This window comes from Solanum tuberosum, unplaced genomic scaffold (genome assembly GCF_000226075.1).
Source record: "Solanum tuberosum cultivar DM 1-3 516 R44 unplaced genomic scaffold, SolTub_3.0 scf00657, whole genome shotgun sequence".
Classification (NCBI taxonomy): Eukaryota; Viridiplantae; Streptophyta; class Magnoliopsida; order Solanales; family Solanaceae; genus Solanum; species Solanum tuberosum.
In genome coordinates, this window is record NW_006239577.1 from 93,739 (window position 1) to 112,852 (window position 19,114).

The following is a 19,114-nucleotide window of genomic DNA, read 5'->3' on the forward strand; positions in this document are numbered from 1 at the left end:
CTTTTATATATATATATATATATATATATATATATATATATTAAAACATCTACTAAATATTTGATTTTGAATTCAGTTTTTATTGTGTATCAATTTGAGGCTGTTATAGAAATTCATAAATTTCAAATTTTGGATCCGCCTTTGTAGATGAGAACTTCCCTCAAGTTCAACAAAGTTCTCAATTTGATGCTGAAAAGCTGTTTGTACTTTGTTCTGTAGACAATGTAATGCATGGTTGTGATTGATAGTATAATGAGAATATTATTTTAGCAGATTAATATATCAAAAATCCAAATGTGACATAAAGTATAAACTAGTACTATAGTACAAAGTAATAATAGAAAATAATTTTTTGCTTTGCTTTATGGATGATCTAGATGACATTAGAATTAATTCTTCAAGAATAAAACGTGTAGTCATCAACTTGTATGTGAAGCTTAGTAGTTGAATACTATTAAATTAAATGCATAAATTAAAATTTTATAATAGTACTAAAATTAAGGTAATGTAGCAACAACATCCGTGAGTGTATATATATATGGGGTTTGTCTTTCAAAATTTTTTCACTCTTTCTTCATTTCGTTTTCAGTTATTAATTGAATTTGTCTGTAGTAGACCACCCCATATGTTATTGTTAGAAAAAGGATAGTACATCCTTCAATCAATACTGGTTTATTTATTTTATTATATATAGTATTTATTCCTTATATGAATGAAGCTAGAGTTCTTCATTCATTGAATTCATAAAATCTTTTTCTCTTTAATTTCTTTGTGATTTTCTTAGTTTCCGTAGTAAATTTGATTATCGAGGAGATATGGAAACTTCGCAGTCTCTCTCGATTGAGAGTTTTTCGTATAGTTGGTTAGTAGATTTGGGGGATTCTTTCAGAGCTGCTATGGATGATTCTGGAGATGATTATGAAACTGCTTTTATTGAGATGGATCCTGCACTACCTCCATCAAAGAGGTTTTTTAATGTGAATCCACAGGATTTGAACTTTGATTTTCCTACATCGGATTCTTCTTCAACTCTTGTTCATGCTGATGAACTCATTTCAAACGGCTTCTTGATGCCTCTGTTCATCAAGAAGCCGATGAAGATGGAGTTGGATTACGATGTAATTGAATCCGACTCCATCGTGAATTCTCCTGATGCGCAGCAGGAGGATGAATCGCGTTCGTCCTCTTGCAGGAGGGTGAATCGGTGTGTATCGTTGAGGAGATGCCGGAGTTTGTCGAGGAGGATTTTGTTGAAGTATTTTGATTTTCTTAGACCGTTTTGCCAGAAAATAAGAAGGTGTAGTAGAATTGGTAGGTGCAGATCAAGTAGTGGAAAGGAAGTGATGAAGAAGTGGGACTATTGTTCAGCAGCAACATCTCCAAGGACAAGTGTAGCTTATTCTGTTGATAATTGGCGCAGATCTTGTGATTCTGAAAGCTCTATTTATGAAGCTGTTCTACATTGCAAAAGAAACCATTAATGGTATGTTACTACTTCTTTTCACTTTCTCTCTCTTCTACTTTTTTTTCAGGATCTAGAGTTGCAGAGTTTGAAATAAGTTGAATATTTCACATACGTGTGTATATACGTAGTTCGAGTTAAAAGGCAATAATTGTAGCTAAACTCAGAACTTATTGTTGAGTTTATTCCACATGGATCGTGAGATTAGTTTTTTTTGTTTCTTTTATGATCTTAGACAATATATACTCACCTCATAACTATTTTTTTTGAATTTACACCGAAGATCCATTTATTATCATGATTAGAATTAAGACTCATTTTGAGTTTTTGATTTATTCAATATTGGACCCTCATATTATGTTGTCCATGCTACAGTTGTCAGGTCTGGACATGTGAGATATGTTGAGGTTGTCCCACATTAGAATTTCATCTTTTTTGAATAAGTTAACTTTTGAATTGAATTAGGGTCAAGGTTCATATTTCTTATCGGTTTCTCTAGATCCATCTATGCATGTTGTAGATTTTTTGATTGTCACTCAGATTATAATATTGTTTTTTTTGGTTAATTTGTTAAATTTCAGGTAAATAGAGAAAATGAGAAGCAAGTAATATGGGATGAGAGGTCTAAAGAAGTTCACATGTGACTGAGGGGTCGTTTGGTGTGAGTGATAGAAATAAATAGTGATGAGATAAGAAAATAGTGATAGGATAAAGTTTTTGTATCTTGTTTGGTTGCCATGTTTGAGATAATTTATCCCACCATTTATATCATAGTGATGGAATAAGTTATCTCGTATATATGGTAGAATAAGTTATCCCAAAATAGTTAATCCCAAAATAACGTATCCTGAAATAACTTGTTACCAATCAAACGACCCTGAATCCATTAATTGTCACTTTGTATAGCTCTTTCTCTTTTCTTCGGGATTGTGAATATTTTGTCTTCTTGAAGGAAGTGGAAAAAGCTTGTAAGGAAGGGACTGTGTCAGCCATGAGAAAAATATTCTTTGGAATTTTTGAAGATACGATATATCTTCATCATGACTCATACTATTTTATTTTATTTTGTCCTTTTTTTTTCTGCACAATTTCAACTAGGGAATTGTCTTGCTTTTGTGATTTGTATAAAGTTTTTATGGGAATAATAATAATAATTCAGAATTAATATATTGTATGTCATCACTTACGTACTTACCCTATTGCATTTACCCTTTTGATCTAGCTAATTATTATAACAAGCATATACTAAAATATGTTATAATGATAATAACTATATTCCTATGAAGAAAGTACTAGTAATTAAATTTGGATTTATGTTCATGGGATTGAAACAGTTTAGTACTACTAGAAGTAATAGTTTTATAATATATTCGAAAGAGAATTCATATCGTTTTCTGCATGCCTTGTATCTGCCATTAATGGCGCCTAAATGGTCGACAAAAATAAATTTGTTAAGTGTATGGCCATTTTGTGAAATGACGGTGATATTTAATTGGATTAATACCTCAGATGGTCACTCAACTAGCCAGTCTTTCCTCAGAAAGTCACTCACATGGTGATTTTTTAGTGAAAATTAAAAGTTGAGTGACTTTCTGAGGTAAAAGTGGATAGTTGAGTGATCATCTAAGGTATTAACCCTATTTAATTTGTCTAGTCTAATACCATATTGAAATGTGTTATAATTTAGAGTAAATTTTAGGTTTACTAAACATAAAAATCATATTTGTATGTTATATTTATAGTTTGTATAATTGCGTTCCATAACAAACTTTATGTTTGCTATGGCTATTAATCTGTATATTTCGGTATATATATACATAAAAATTTGTATTTGGGTCTATTTGTATATTTCGGTACACAAATGGGTCTTGCAATTAATTTTTATACAACAAACATGTATACCGAATGACTTTATTTGTATATTTCGGTAAACAAATGGGTCCTACAATTAATTTTTATACAACACATATGTATACCGAATGAGTCTATTTGTATATTTTGGTATACAAATGGGTCCTACAATTAATTTTATACAACACATATGTATACCGAATGAATCTATTTGTATATTTCGGTATATATACAAATGGAATGGCAAAATATATGGAATGTTTACTGCAAATCACAAATAAAAGAAACTATGGCTATAACATTTAATTTGAATTAATAATTTGCTATTTATCTAAAAATTTAAGTTATCAAAGAGAATATTATTATTATTATTATTTAATTATATTCCCAACATATCTATCATTAATGGCCGCTTAAATGGTCGACAAATATAAATTTGCCCCACTCGAAAGTGATGTACCTATTTAAGAAAAAAAAATTGGTCACTTTTAATTGCTTGTCTATTTTAAACTCTTTACTTTGAAAGCTTATAATTTAGACAATATTATCTATCAATTCATTTTATTTATCCATAATACGTTCTTATATTTACTTGTCACTTTTAGCTTATTAAGAAAAAAACATGTTTTATTCTTAATGTTAATTACGTATTTCCCATATTCGTTTCAACATAAACCAAACATCGATTAATATAAATTTGTGGTAAAATAACTATATCAATAAGTATTTCTGAAGATCAAGGCTGCAAAGTTCAAAATAGATTTTAATAAAATAATAAGTCTCGAATAAGTTGTACCTTTAATTACCAACATTTCACTACCATTTGTCTAAAGCAAAGAATTTACAGCAACTTGAATGTAAACACTATTCAATGAAATACGAATAGGGAAGATTGAAAAGAAGAAGAACAAAGTGAGAATATTTGGAGCCTAGAGACATGTTAATTGATTATTTCATTATTACATTTTTAGTTTTTATTTTCAGTCTTTCGGATTTTAAAAGTATATATATAGCGAATGGGCAGGTGTTTAGGGCTAGTTTCTTTTAATTAATACAATAAAAAAAATCTCAAAAAGAAGAGTACAAGAGAGGAGGCTAAGGCATTACTTATCTTAATAAGATAACGAATTTCTACTAATTAACATGAGAAAATATATGAGTTAGAGAAAATTAGAAATTTTATACCACATAAATAATGAGGTTAAAAGCCTCCACGTCAGTCAGCTAAGTGCATGTACCTTCGAAAGTTCGAAGGGTTATGAATTTTGATTATTTGATAGGGGCCTTTGATGAAATGACTGCTTAATGTACGTACAACAAATAATCTCATTTTGTCACCAAAATTATATACTTCTTCAATTTACCTGTCTTAGCTTAATTGAATATGAAAATTTAGAGGAAAAAAATAAATAAGAAAGGATTTTAATTCTTTATGATTTTAAATTTAGAAAAAAAATGCATAATGTATTAAAGAGTTGTCAAATTAGTAAGGATTATATTATTGTTTTAAAAAAAAAGTAAAATGTTGGAATATATACCATAAATTATAATATATTTCGGTTGAAATATAAATGATAAAGAATGAATAAATAAATATTCAATTTGAAGCAATAATATCTCATTCTTTTTAAAGAGATTCAAGCAACAAAAATGAAAAAGGAGTTCTACACTAATCATGTTTTATTTGAATTAATTACAGGACAATATTATACAAAATAAAAATAAAAAATGCTAAGAAGTTTACTGTATATCCTGTTGGCAAATATAATAATATAATAATATCAAAAGACTCATAAAAATCATATAGGACCTAAAATAAATAAATTAATTAACATGACATATTTTTCTCTTAAAATATCCTTCTTTTGATAATCAGGTAAGATACACAGCATGAATATTGAATAGTAAACGATTTTAAATTCTTGAATCATATGGAAATGGTAATAATACTACTGATTAATTAATGTGTATTCATCTTAAAGTGCAAATAATGTATGAATTGAGATAGAAGGAACTAATAATAATACTTCTATAATTATTTCAAGCGTACGTAGATATAATTACCCTAATAATTAATCCACAAATTAAAGTATGTTGAGACCATACTTTTCTGAAATCCCTTGTAAGGCTGAAGGCAACGTGAGACTATACTATAATCTTTTTTCTCCATCTTATATGGTCTATTTTAATTTTTTCACAAAATAAAAAGCTTAGTTTACTAGTCATTATATTGTCTTTTATTCCATCTGTGATTTATTGGCAATCATTACTAGTATTATTTTTATATTAAATAAGATCTAAACTAGGGATTATGCATAAGTACCCCTAATCTATGTTCGAAATCTCAGAGACACACTTATACTATACTAAGGTCCTATTACCCCCTCGAACTTATTTTATAAATAATTTTCTATTCCTTTTCGGCCTACGTGACACTATCTTGTGGACTCAGCGCGTGTTGACAATTTTTTCAAGCTACCTGGTTGATAGTGCCACGTAGACCAAAAAGGGGTAGAAAATTATTTATAAAATAAGTTCAGGAGAATAATATGACCTTAGTATACTACAAAGTTTTGATGGGGCCCTAAGAATATAATAATTCAAACTCTTTCTTGGCCCCTTCTTGTTGACATGACCATTTTATGTTGCTCCAATTAATAGCCTATAACAATTAATTTAAATATTCCAAAAAAAAAAGGTTTTCTGTGTGTACGGTTTACATCTTCTTTGGATGGTTGTTATCCGTTGTATTGTATTGTTAGTTTAAATATTGATTAGTACTTAAGTTTTATTATATCATATCGTTTAAATTCATCGTTAGGTAACGTTGAAAAGACCCATGAAGACCAGTTTGGTGTGATCGCGTCGTTACCTTAATATTTTCTTCTCATTTTATCTTTATTTATTATTTAATAATTGTATTTCATCTTTTACCCTACTTTTTCATAGTATCTCTACCCCGTACCTTACTTTGCTTGTAGGTTTATTCAAATTATGGATGTGTGACATTATGTAACGACGCAGAACGATACAACTTATCCAAACACTGTATTCATTAAAACAATACAATACGATACATTATGAAATAACACGTAACAATCATCCAAACAAAGTGTTAATTGCCTAGAATTTTTATTTATTTTATAAAAAAATTACATTTTATGCTAAGGACTACACCAATTACCTAAAAAAGAAAAGAAGTAGCTCTAATTCGGGAAATTTAGATTAAGGAATAATTGCACTTTTATTCTTCAGTTATTGATAAATTCTGATTTTGGTCCATTTAATATTTCCTAAGCACTTCTAATCTCAATCAACTAAAATATGTTTTTTCGTAACAATAAAAATTAACATAACACATCAATAATTGAATAATTTGTTAATTTTGTGAAGATTTATGATCCGAGAGATAAAAAATGTACAAATCAAATTTCAATTAATTAAAATTGATATGTGCTTAATTAAAAAATATAAGGATGGAAATTAGAATTTATGGATATCTAAGTAACTAAAAGTGCTAATTTTCCTAAAAATATCTCTCTTTCTTAAACTCGGTAGTCCTTTCCTTTCCTTTCTTTACTACTTTATTTTAGTAGAAAATTTTAAATAAGAACAATCAAACTTTTTTATAACAACGTCATTTATTTCGATAATTTTTAACTGCTATAGAAAAATATTAAAACATATAATATAACCTAATGATTTCACGAAAATATAATTATTAGAGAGGTCTGATTGTCCATAATTGAACCACTTACTTAACAAGGAAACCTTAGTTTATAATTTTATATGGAATGTGATAGAGTGACCCACCATGTGAAAGTCAATATCATTATAAGAATCGTTATCCCCTTGGCTTTGTATGTTCAACTTTAGACATTGGTTATGTTTTATGGTTTTTTGCCCATTCCACCATGTTTTTCTGAAACCTCAATTCTTGACAACATAATTCTAAACCAATCCCTACTCCACCACTACTTTTCCTTCATATTTATCCAATTATATATTTCAAACACTGCATCAAAAAATGATCTTTAGTGGCAATTAATTAATGGAAATAGCTTAATTGTCGCTAAAGATGTATTTTTGGCGGCAATTAGCACTCTTTGTATATGTCTCTAAAGTCTTTAGCGACATTAGATCTAATGACACTTAACTAATGTTGATAAATACTTTAGCACTCTTAATTAATGTGTATATTTATTGACACTAAAAGTTATTTTTGTTATAGTGATAGTTTTATTACAAAATATATTTCCCAAAAACACAAACTTGAAAATGTCTTCTTTGTTTGAAAATGCAACTTTGGTTCAAAATTGGTATAAACGAACTCAACATCTTTTTATCGTTTACAAATATGGTGAATTTTAGAAATTCAGCCTCAACAATTACCAAACGAACAAACTCAGATCGATCGAGTTATTTATGAAGTTTAGTATGTAGATCAATAAAGCATGTCACATATTTAATAAAAGTCTCGCACATGTTCCAACATATATACATGCTTCATCTCATAATTTCGTAAAATGGGGAATAATTTTAACCCAAAAATTCACAAAAAGGATTATTGGAGGCCAAGAGGTAGAAGGAGAAGAACTTTTAATCCGAACGTTAAAAGTAATTAGAATCAATAGGTGAAAATAGAGGAAATTTAAATAATTTTTTTAATATATGAGATACATTGTTGATCCTTTTTCAAATAAAGAGAGATGTTGATTCAAATTCAACATAAACTTTTCACTTTCTAAAGAATATATATTTGGTAAACTTGTTAAAATTAATTCATTTTGATTAAATTTTTTTTAAAGTTTATTTGACAGAAGAATATTTTATGCTTGACTAAATTATTTGAGATTTTTGTGCTAGGACAGTATTTTTAAAAGTATCTTTACGTGTCAAACTACAGACAAATATATGCAGGTGAGTTAATTAACTATCTATCAAGGTACCTCACTATATTGGGTAAGCCCTTCTTTTAATTAAAATATAAACGTTGTATTTAATAAGATATAAACATCATTTAAAAGACTACTATTATTAAGAATATATAATGAGCCTATATTTATGATTTATAATTTGTAATTTCGTTGGTATAACTCTTAAATTTAACCTTTTAATGGAGTATAGTTACCAAAAGTTGTCCTTGCGGTTGAGGGTATGCCTACTTTTATCTTTTAAATAATACCCATGAGCAGTTTTAATCTCTAAGTTTGCTAAAGTAAATCACTTTTGTAACTAATAAAATGAAATAACTCTTTGTTAAGAACTAAGGGTTGTTGAATGTTGATCATGCATGAACATTTTACGTGTTAGAAAAAAAAAACCAAGTTTACCATTAGTTGTCAACTGTCACCATTTTAGATTTCACATTTATTAAGAAATTAGGAAAATTTATCATTGTACCCTTATTTAGTGTTATCTTGAAGTCAAGTTTTCAATAACTGATCATGAATTATAATTTATTTTTATTAATTAAATTGATCAATGAACATGAATTAATTATTTAGTTTTCCTATGTCATACTTTCAAGGCTAATAACTCTCAAGGATAAAATAGAGCCAGAAATTTTATTAATGTGTCCAAGAATAATGGTGTAAAACAAAACAAAATATTGTGCTATTTGGGGTTCGAACCAAAAACTTCTCCATTCAAATGGACATCCATTATCACTATGTCAAAGACATAGCTTTTGTAAAGGGTGTCCAACTTTAAATATATATCCTTTGAATGTAGAATTTGACATATATATACAACGTAATTTTCTGATGATCAAAGGGTGTCCAGTTGGACACCCTTGAGTGGCTATAGCTCCGCACTTGACGACATATAAATAGGAACGAAGGGAATATGACAATATCTCATTAAATGCTTCAAGCCGACCAATTTGCTTGAAGATCCAAATACCATCATCATCAATCAATGTCTAAGTCAAGCATCAAATAATTCAAAAACCATCTTCATGCTTCAAGCCCATAGCGGACGGAACTAATCCGTTTCTTTACCCAAAATAAAGGAATCATGGGCCTCGCTCACGGTTGGGCCCATAATTTGGCTCTCCCTTAACTCTCTTGATATGTTTCGACGTTTCGTACACTTTTACTTGTCAACTTTATTACTAGTATATTTTTACTTTTAGTATATAAAGAAAAAATATATCATTTAATATGGATACGGTGACAAAATACAGGACAAGTAAAAGTGAATGGGGAAAACTTTCCCGAGAGCAAATTAGGTACTATTAACATGTAAAATGGAGGGAAAAGGAAACATAGACAAAAGATAGTCTGTTTTTCTTTCTTCTTGAACTTGTTTTCTTCCTTAGTAATATACCCCCTTTGCGGGGTTGGAGCTACCTGTATTGAAGAGGTTCAATTGAATTTATTTTTTTAACCATTCGTGCAAATATAATAAAGTTAATTAATATACTTTTTTGTGTGTATGTATAATCAATCAGTTATATTCCCCCTAACATAACGAAAGTTATAGTATAGTGCGAAAAATAATTCAATTTATTTTCGGTTGCAATTTTGAATCCCAATGTGGCATGATTCGAATTTTGTTAGAGCCCCAAGAAGTGCAACCAAATAATGGCATCTATAAATAATATAGTTTTTTCCCATGTCTAGTATCAATGGTGATGGGGATGGGGGGGACCAGAACTCATCATGTATGTGTAGCTACCCATACTAGTCAATTTTGTGATTGATACTTTGATTGCTGTAGCTACTATTATCAGCAGCACCAAGTAAGTTGAGTCACCATTGTGCTGATTTACTTGTCACACGACACTACATGTACTATTAGCAACATGTTTCTATGTCAACAGTGACATCTTCAACCTATTGGCTACAAATGAAAGTAGATCAATTTCCAAGTTTTGGAAGTTATCAAGTTGCTATTATTTGAAAAGGCAAAAAACATTTTCAATCCTCATGTAATTGGAATCGTCTATTATATAGATTCTTAATATTAGAGCTTAATCTCTATAATTAGTGTGATTAAATGTATTGAATTATTAGTAAAAACAATCAACCTTTCCTCTCCCCCATGTCTAAGATCACTAAGTTCTGAAAATTAACTTAAACAACTCTGATCTTCACCTTTTCATCTTATCCTATAAATCTTTAGCTATATATATATCATGGAAAAGTAATTTTTCTTTACCAATTGCCTCTTGTTGATGTGAATCATTAGGCAATTTTCAGGTACTTTTTTTCTTGTTTTGAAATATTAATATTTGTTTTGATCCTAATTAGAATGATATTTTGTATCATAGTTTTACCTTTACCATTTTTAGATGGCTTTTTTTTTTCAACTGTTTATAAATATCTGAATTTTTGTGGAACAATTATTATACTCTTATTTTGTCATATTTTCCTCATTCTTGTGTTTGCTTCTCTTTTTCTGTCATTTTAATTTTTAATTTTTAATTTTTAATTGATAAGCTAAATTTCTTTTCAGGTTATTGTCACATTAGCCGATATATATATATATATATATATATATATAATAAAAGAGACAACACTTAGGAGGAACCAAAATCTTGTCGAGTGATTCATATGTTTGAAGGTATACATAGGACAAACAAAAATTTGAAATGAATTCATGTGACCAAACATTCATTGTGGACATATTGGAAGGGTAGGTTATCAATGAGTTGTCCTGCTACTTGCTCCTCAGAAGGCATGTTAACCCTTGGTAAAGAAGATAGATGCATGTCATGGAACCCCTCCTTTTACCTATACCTTTGATCATCAATCTAAATTTGATCGCGTATGTTTTTAAGAATTGACAACAACAACAACGGCAAAATACCATGTATAATCCCCCACTAAGTGGGGTCTGAGGAGGGTAGAGTGTATGTAGAAGTAACATAAGTATAAGAAATAGCAGATAGTAACAAATGGTAACTACAACAACATAATATGATAGTCAAAGAACAAGACAATAAATAAGAGTACTTAACAAAAATCAAAGGACCAGAAACTACAAGAGCAATACTACAACTACCAGCCAGTAGAATAGACCTCAATAGAAAATTGGATAGTAATGTCAATAGTTGAGTGAGTTCAGTAGTTTCTCATATATAAAATTATTGGCTCTACAGATATAGTATCATGGAGCAGAAGACAATTGTTCAAGACCTTTCTCTTCCTTTTCAGCTAGTAATCACTTCGACTTTGTAAGATATTTAAACGATATAGATGGTAAACATCTCCTCTTTGGCTTCAAATACTTGAGACTTGTTACTTTATGATCATCAGTTGAGTATGTTAGATAATCTGATTCCCTAAGTTGAATACTAAGATCATACTTTATTCTCCTAGGTGAAATGCTTAAAAGTCTCAGTCCTTCTGTATAAAACACAACAAAAAGACAGCAAACCATAACTAAGACAGCAATCATCAGAGGTGAAAAAAGATACCAAGGACCCTTTTATTATAGATACTCATCTCAAACACTTTATACAAAAAGGAAAACTTTAAACTTGGAACAACACTCGTCCTCCTTATAGATACTCATCTCAAACATTTTATACAAAAAGGAAAACTTTAAACTTGGAACGACACTCGTCCTTCTCTTGCATCCTTCTTTTTACAAGACCTTTTATGTGCCTTCTCCTATATCAAGTTCACAGGATCACCAAACTCTTGGTGTTCCTCACTTGATTAAAAGCTTAAGGCTTTACAAGCGATGCAAGCTATTTTAATGCAGGATCCTCAAACAGAACGACTCAATCTTGACTAACTTCTTTTGGAGCAGAGGTGCTTATTAACTCTACACTGCCAGAGAGAGCTGCTTCGATATCTTTGGCTTCAGCAGAATCAGCATACTTAAGGAATTGATCAATATCTGTGCTGCCAGCTCGTCTATGATGATACCATCGTCTATGGGTTTTAGGCTTTCTTTCACTAATTGCAATAGAAATGTCATTTGGAAAGAGGTCTCTTTGAACAAAGGCATGAATGATGGTTGTCACAAGCAGTCCCATCACTGTGAATGTAGAAAGGGTGCAAAGTATGACAACCAGGCACTTTGTCACAACCGTGTTAACCATGATTGAGTATTTGATCGTGGCAATAGCAGCTCCGGTCATTGGAAAAGTGTAAGCCCACCAAGCCAATGAGAACCTGAAGCCTCGGAAGAAATTAATCCGAACAGCCTGTAAATGAATAAGAAAAACACAAAGGAAATGGATCAGCTTGCTGTCATGACATAACACAAGAAGAGGCTCCAAATATTTTGTAAAGGGAGTAACATTTACCAGTGAGAAGTAAAGGAACAAGGCAATGAAGTACGCGATCCGTGCACCAAAATCAAAGGACCCTTGGATATTTGCCCATGCCATAGAAGCAACACTAGGGGCAGCAACAAATAGAAAGAACACAGGATGTAGCTCCTTTGGAAGTGTCTCATTTGTTGGAAGTCTTTGGTAGAGAGTTACAAAAAGAACAGTGTAATGAGCCAATCCAACAGCCAAGAAGAAAATTGGCCCTTCTTTTAGTCCCATGGATGCACCAAGCAAGGAACCAACAAAATTTCCCACAACTGAGAGATGATTCGATGGATTGGCTACCTTTGAGAGCCTTCGTTGACCACCAGACATCCATTGTCCGTAAATCTTGAGCTCCAAACATAAGAATGGAGTCATAAGGACATACCATAAAGCATGAGGAAGGTTTTGATAGACTGAAGGTGGAAGTCCAAGTGCTAAGAATAGAAGTGCTATCCATGGAGCAAAGAAGAAGTTAACACGTATCGGGTGGTAGTACTCCCTACGAACTGCTTCAAAGTAGAAAATGATTTTCAACGCATAAGCAAAAGTAACAATCACCATCAGGACAACAGAGATCCACCAAAGCACAAGGTTTACATCCATGCTTATGTGGAGGAATTTGGTGGAGGCAGAAGTGGCCAAGGCTTTCCACATTATAGCTTGGCTGCTAACGCCAAGAATGATACCAAACGATGAAATAGGATAACGGAGTAGAAATGGCCATGTCTTGTCCTCTGGAAGGATACTTTCCTCAGAAGCCTGTATAGGAAAGATATAAAACACCCAATTCACTATCTTGATTCACACAAATAGTTAAAAAGACAATCTATTACCTAAAACAGTTAACCAAAATTAATCGACAAAAACATACCCTTAGCTTATCAAGTTCTGGTCCCTCCAAGGCATCAAAAAATCGATCCACAGGAATATTAACCGGAGTATTAGGCTCCGGTTCAGCACAGGGTTGAGCTACAGACTCTTGTTCTGTTTCCTGGTTCCTAATTCCGCGCAAATTTGATAATTGTCTCTCAAGCCCACCAGACCATGTTTTGAAGCTGTCAAATCTTTTATCCTTCGACTTGCTAATCCTAGGATGCCTAGGAAGTTCGCAGCTCGCATGAGCTCCAGCTGAAGATGCAGTAGTAGTATTAGCTCTTGGCATAGGCTGAGAATAAAACTTTGTTTTCCTATCTTTTGATGTAGCAGCAGCAGAATCAGGAGCATCTATAGTCTTGTGGTTCTCAGCGAAACCAACTTTTTTCGGAGTGGGTGGCATGCTAATGGAAACTGCATGAACTCTTTCGCTCTCTCGCTCAGCAGCAGCAGCAGCAGCTTCAGATATCTATAGAAAGTACACATTTAGGCTAATGAAGTGTCACACAGTATGTTACATATCAAGGCTGAAATAAGGTCAATTATACCTCCTACTTTGTTAAATGATCAACAATAAACAGAGGAAAACTATCATAGTTCTGTAACTATAATAGAATTTCAAAGATCAAGCATTTAAATTTGAGTGTTATCCTTGTTCTGTTCCAGAACGTGATCTACTTTCTTTCGAAAAATATAGAGATCATCTATGTCAACGATAACATCATACAAAATTAGGAGGGTTCACGGGTCGGTTTAGATCGGTTATTGGTCAAAATCAAAACCAAACCAACTTAATCGGTTTTAAAATTATCAAAACCTAATCAAACCAAATATAATATACACTTATCGGTTTAGTGGTTATCGGTTTCAGTTTGGTTTGGTTCGGTTATTAACCATACACAAAAATAAAAGTAGGGGTGTTCACGGTTTGGTTTGGATCGGTTATTGGTCAAAATCAAAACCAAACCAACTTAATCGGTTTTAAAATTATCAAAACCTAATCAAACCAAATATAATATACACTTATCGGTTTAGTGGTTATCGGTTTCAGTTTGGTTTGGTTCGGTTATTAACCATACACAAAAATAAAAGAAACAATTCATTTAAAATGTGAAAAAAGTGACAACAATTCATTCAAAACGAAAAATAGTTAGAATGACTTAAATTACTGAACTTTCGATCACTAAATTTACTATCAATAAAACTTTAAAATTCACTTTGTTGGCCTGGAAGGAAGAGACAATAACATTTTCAGTCCCACAAAGAATTGACATAGACACTCATATACATGAAATCAATAAGATAAATGTTTCATCTTGGACATTTTTACTTTCAATAAGTAAATTTTAAAGAAATTTTAATGAAAATATGTATGAGATCTTTAAAATTGTTTATAAAAATAATATATTAAGTATGTATATTAATAAAATATATGTATATAATTCATCGGTTCGATTCGGTTATTTCTTTCGGTTTTTTCGAATAAAATCACAACCAAACCAAATACTATCAGTTTTACAAAATCTAAAACCAAACCCAAAAAAAATCGATTTGATTCGATTTTTCGATTTGGATCGGTTTTTATCCAAACCGTGAACACCCCTAATCAAAATTATACGTCCTCAAGTTAAGAAAATCGTCCTACTTAATGTACAACATATTATACACCAAGCTAGCTAATAGTACTACATATACTTTATCAGCAAAAGATGCAGAGTCAATAAAATTAACACAACTGAATAATAATCACTAATTAAGCAGGCTGATAGTAAGTACTAGTACTATGAATTAAGATTTAAAAGAAAATAGATTTACCATAATTGATGAGTTTGAAGAGTTAGAATCTGGTGCAAGCGCAGACTGATTATTAATATGGTCATTCACTATGGCATCAAAATCATGGTCCATTTCATAACTGATGAATCTGATAAGTGATGGAAGTCCTTCTGGAGAAGCTTCGTTTGCAGGATGAATTTGTTGATCACTTGTTCCCATCCTTATTTAATACTCCTGTTAGACCAATATCATTAATTATTCACACTACTAAAAAGATAAATATTCTGTGGTTATTCTCACAGATATATAGAAAAAGAAAAAATAAGAGTGTTTTCGCAAGGAAAAAAAAATATTAGGAAGCTTCTCAATATTTCAATGAAAATCTATTTCCCACAATGTGTTTTCTCGGTGAGTTGGTTCGGTGGATGGTGATGGTAAAATCATATTTTATAATACAAATTTCTAATTAATTCATGATGAAAAAAGTGTTTATTTCTAATAGTGTGATCGATACTTTTGAGTTTTTCTATGTTTAGACTTACGTACTCACACAATCAGCTCACTTAAAAGGTAATTACAAGTTCATCACACTATCGTGTATCTAACTTAAATAAAAAAAAATTATGCTCAACCATATGAAGAAAGAAACTTCAGCACGCATATTTTAGACAAACGTAGACAAATTCTCAACAGCACAAACCAAAGGAGTATCATTTATATACTTGTTCGTTTCAATTTATTTGTCTGATTATAATTTTAGTCGGTTTAAGAAAAAACACTTCTTTCCCTTTTTACCACTCTTTAAAATCAATTTTTCAATACAACATGTTTAAAGTCAAAACCAGACACACAAATTGAAAAATAACATTTTCAAAATAAGTATGCCATTAAAGAAAAAAAATAATTAAAAAGCTAAGATTGATAACCAATAGTCTCTGGAGAGCAGGTGACCTCTCTGGATTTTGAACATCTTTCTTTGCAGACATAATGAAAAAAATAAAATAGACCAAAAAAATCACTACTTTACCTTTCTAACAGTTGTGTTGCTTAAATGCAGACAATGCAATAAAGTCCAATAAGAGTATGAGATTTTTATGTCAATTGCAAAGCAATTTTGAAGAGGCCAGCTACAGTATTTATATAATTATATTGATTGAAGATCTAAATTGTGGCACTCAAAAAATCTGAATTTTTTGATTTTGTTTTGAGAGAGATGAAACAGGCAATATATATGTAGGAATAGAGTAGAATGGAGAACTTTGGAAGGACCAAAATTTATTGGGAAAAAAACTACGACTCTGCCAGCCAAAGAAAGTATAGTATAAATAGAATTAAATTAGTCATGCAATGTTCTTGGAAGCAGACATCAATCACATCATGTGTTATTACAATTTACAGCTGCCATTTTATTTTTAAAAAAATTAATAACAATCCGTTCAACAAAACATAAATAAATCCCCATATGCGACAGGAAAGTTAAAAAATTATTTTTTATGTTTTGTGTACCGTTTCTGTTTTAATTTATGTGAAGGTATTTAATTGAAGTTTAAAAAAACAAACACTTTTGAGGTTTGTGTTCTGAAACATGTCATAGAACCTTAAAGGTAATATAGGAAGTTTGGAATTAAATTGTTGTTCAATATAGAAAGATATCATTCGATTTAAGACGGACTAAGAAAAAAAATGGTGTCATATAAATTGGAAAGGAGTAATTTCTTATAGCAGTCTGGTATATGGTAATCTGATAAATACAATAAAATTATACTAAAAAGATTTTTTTTCTTCGTTTTTTTAAATTGGGGGTAAAGGATTTTAAGGAGAATCGTATGGTCACCAACAAAGTAAAAATTCAGGTAGTCAACTAATTCAACTACTATTATTTTCCTAAAAATCTTTATTTTATCGATGTATATAAATTAGATTATTTAAATATAATAGTAGGTGAATATAACAAGTACAACTTGAATATTTGTCCTCCATTGACTGGAGAATAGGTTTGACTTCAAAATATTTGCCAACTAATGAATAAGCGGAGCAACGTATATAATTAGTAAGGCATGGAGTTGGACAAAAATGTATAGGCATTTTCAACATTTCTAACAAATTGGTACTACTATTAAATTAAGGAACAATTTTGCCACCTTTTGAAAGATTACTACAAGATAGTATAGAGACAAAGAAACAACAACTATGATTCAGAGGTGGATTTAAAACTTTCAATTTATGGATTTTAAGTTTTTTCTTTTAAAAAAAAATATTACTGAACATATTAAATTCTAAATAAATTATTTATATATTTTTTGTGAATTGTTCAAAACAAATCAAAAGTCATGGCTAAAATTATTGAATTTGACGAATACTATTGTAGCTGGAACTTTAATTCTGAGAGCGCTAAAATCAAACACATACAAATAAATCACGAACCATCAGTTCCAATTGCGACTTGTCTACGTGAATCATTTCAACCTAACCCTAAAATACTAGATAAAATTTAGCTAGTCTAAAATTTGGCGAAAAGATAACGATTAATGAGAAAAATAAAACTGAAAGAGACAGCTCAAAAAATTAATACTGTATTACGGCAGCTTTTATTATTTTTAATACTATTTTATTTTGGCAAGTAAACTAATTAAGCATATAGGTCTGGTAATTACCTCATTTTTTTTTGTACTTGTTAGAACACGAGACATCGGAGGTTCTTGACAAAAAAACAGGAAATAAATAAATTATATTCCATATTTCTCCAAATAAACTAGCTTACTATTAACGTCACATAATCATCAAAGATTTAACATAATAAATATAATAAAGATCAACGGAAGAAATAGGTGACAACAAAAACAACCTGTGACAAATTAATATTACAAGATATTTTCCCTTCAATGAAAAATATTATAGGTCTATATCAATGCTCAATTAATGTAACAAATTTGTCAACCTGTATTAATTGAAAACTATAGTGTAAGAAAAAAAATTCAAATTTAAATTGTAGAAATTTTTTCATCACCTCAGAAAAAATAGACTAGCCCACGAGTAGATTTAAGCATAAAGGAATATCTTACCGTGAATTGAGGAGAATCTTAGAAACTTATACACGGAAATTAAAGAATGGACAAGCAAGTGTATTGGTGGGTCAAACATGTTATACACAAATAGATTATATACACACACAGAGAGTCCCCACTGTACAGCAATGAAGAGTACTATTCATTTATTAAAAATATATGTATTGAAGTTGATCACCCACCAAATAACAATATGGTCCCTATCCACGAGGGTTGTGGTGGAGTGGTAAACACTCATTCATTTTTAATTAAAGATCTCAAGTTTAATTCTCTCTGAATATGGAGTCGTCTCTGTTAGGGATGACTTTACCCTCAATGTGAGACTTTCCAGTGCAAATTTGGATTTAATTGAGCTCCAATTTGATTATTGGATACCGAATGAAAAACAAAAAAAGGGATATGGTCCCTCAACTCTCACGATTAATTTCACCTTGTTATGATTGTTTTGGAAAGAGATCCAAGCCGGAAAGTAGAAAATAAAAATATATTTTTTTTAATATAAAATTTATCAATCATAAAAAAAAAAGAGTGTAGACACATGAAGAAAGTAGTAGATTCCTCATACAATTCTTATAAGTAAAAAAATGTACAAAAATTGATTGAAGAATCGACTAAGAAAAGACGAAATTGGTCGAAGAATCGACGGAAAAGTTGAGAGAAATTGGTCGAAGAATCGAAGTAGTTTACATATGATAAACTAGGGTTTTAGTTTGATGAACGAAAGACTCGAGAGAAATGGGGATTTTTTTTTAGGTTTTTAGATAGATTAGTTATTCTGAGTAATGGGTGTATCGAGTGGGTTAAACGGGT

The 19,114-nt window shown here is 30.5% G+C and overlaps 2 protein-coding genes across 4 annotated transcripts; one reads left to right on the forward strand and one right to left on the reverse strand.

The window, feature by feature from the left end:
* The first annotated feature begins 557 nt into the window (after positions 1–557).
* LOC102580613 (probable membrane-associated kinase regulator 6) lies at positions 558–2,367 on the forward strand. Its single transcript, XM_006366583.2, has 2 exons — positions 558–1,483; positions 2,044–2,367. The coding sequence occupies exon 1, from the start codon at positions 816–818 to the stop codon at positions 1,479–1,481; it is 666 nt and encodes a 221-aa protein (XP_006366645.1). The 5' UTR covers positions 558–815; the 3' UTR covers positions 1,482–1,483; positions 2,044–2,367.
* A 9,351-nt stretch (positions 2,368–11,718) lies between these two features.
* Positions 11,719–18,361, reverse strand: LOC102580958 (S-type anion channel SLAH2-like). 3 transcript variants are annotated; one of them, XM_015304988.1, is made up of 5 exons: positions 18,302–18,361; positions 15,279–15,473; positions 13,462–13,932; positions 12,579–13,349; positions 11,719–12,476 (listed from the first exon to the last, which is right to left on the reverse strand). In XM_015304988.1, the coding sequence occupies exons 2-5, from the start codon at positions 15,456–15,458 to the stop codon at positions 12,048–12,050; spliced, it is 1,851 nt and encodes a 616-aa protein (XP_015160474.1). In that variant the 5' UTR covers positions 15,459–15,473; positions 18,302–18,361; the 3' UTR covers positions 11,719–12,047. The 3 variants fall into 3 exon arrangements, with proteins under 3 accessions (XP_015160474.1, XP_015160475.1, XP_006366646.1); XM_015304989.1 differs by lacking the exon at positions 18,302–18,361 and adding an exon at positions 18,247–18,266; XM_006366584.2 differs by lacking the exon at positions 18,302–18,361 and adding an exon at positions 16,267–16,521.
* Between the last annotated feature and the right edge of the window lie 753 nt (positions 18,362–19,114).

What these genes read in the sequence shown, in the direction of transcription:
- LOC102580613 (XM_006366583.2), top strand. Translation starts at nt 816, where the DNA reads ATGGAAACTTCGCAGTCTCTCTCGATTGAGAGTTTTTCGTATAGTTGG.
- LOC102580958 (XM_015304988.1), bottom strand. Translation starts at nt 15,458, where the DNA reads ATGGGAACAAGTGATCAACAAATTCATCCTGCAAACGAAGCTTCTCCA. An exon ending in CTTCAAACTCATCAATTATG is followed by an intron (nt 13,933 to 15,278) that starts GTAAATCTATTT and finishes TACTTTCTATAG; the next exon opens with ATATCTGAAGCTGCTGCTGC. An exon ending in CAGAACTTGATAAGCTAAGG is followed by an intron (nt 13,350 to 13,461) that starts GTATGTTTTTGT and finishes TTTCCTATACAG; the next exon opens with GCTTCTGAGGAAAGTATCCT.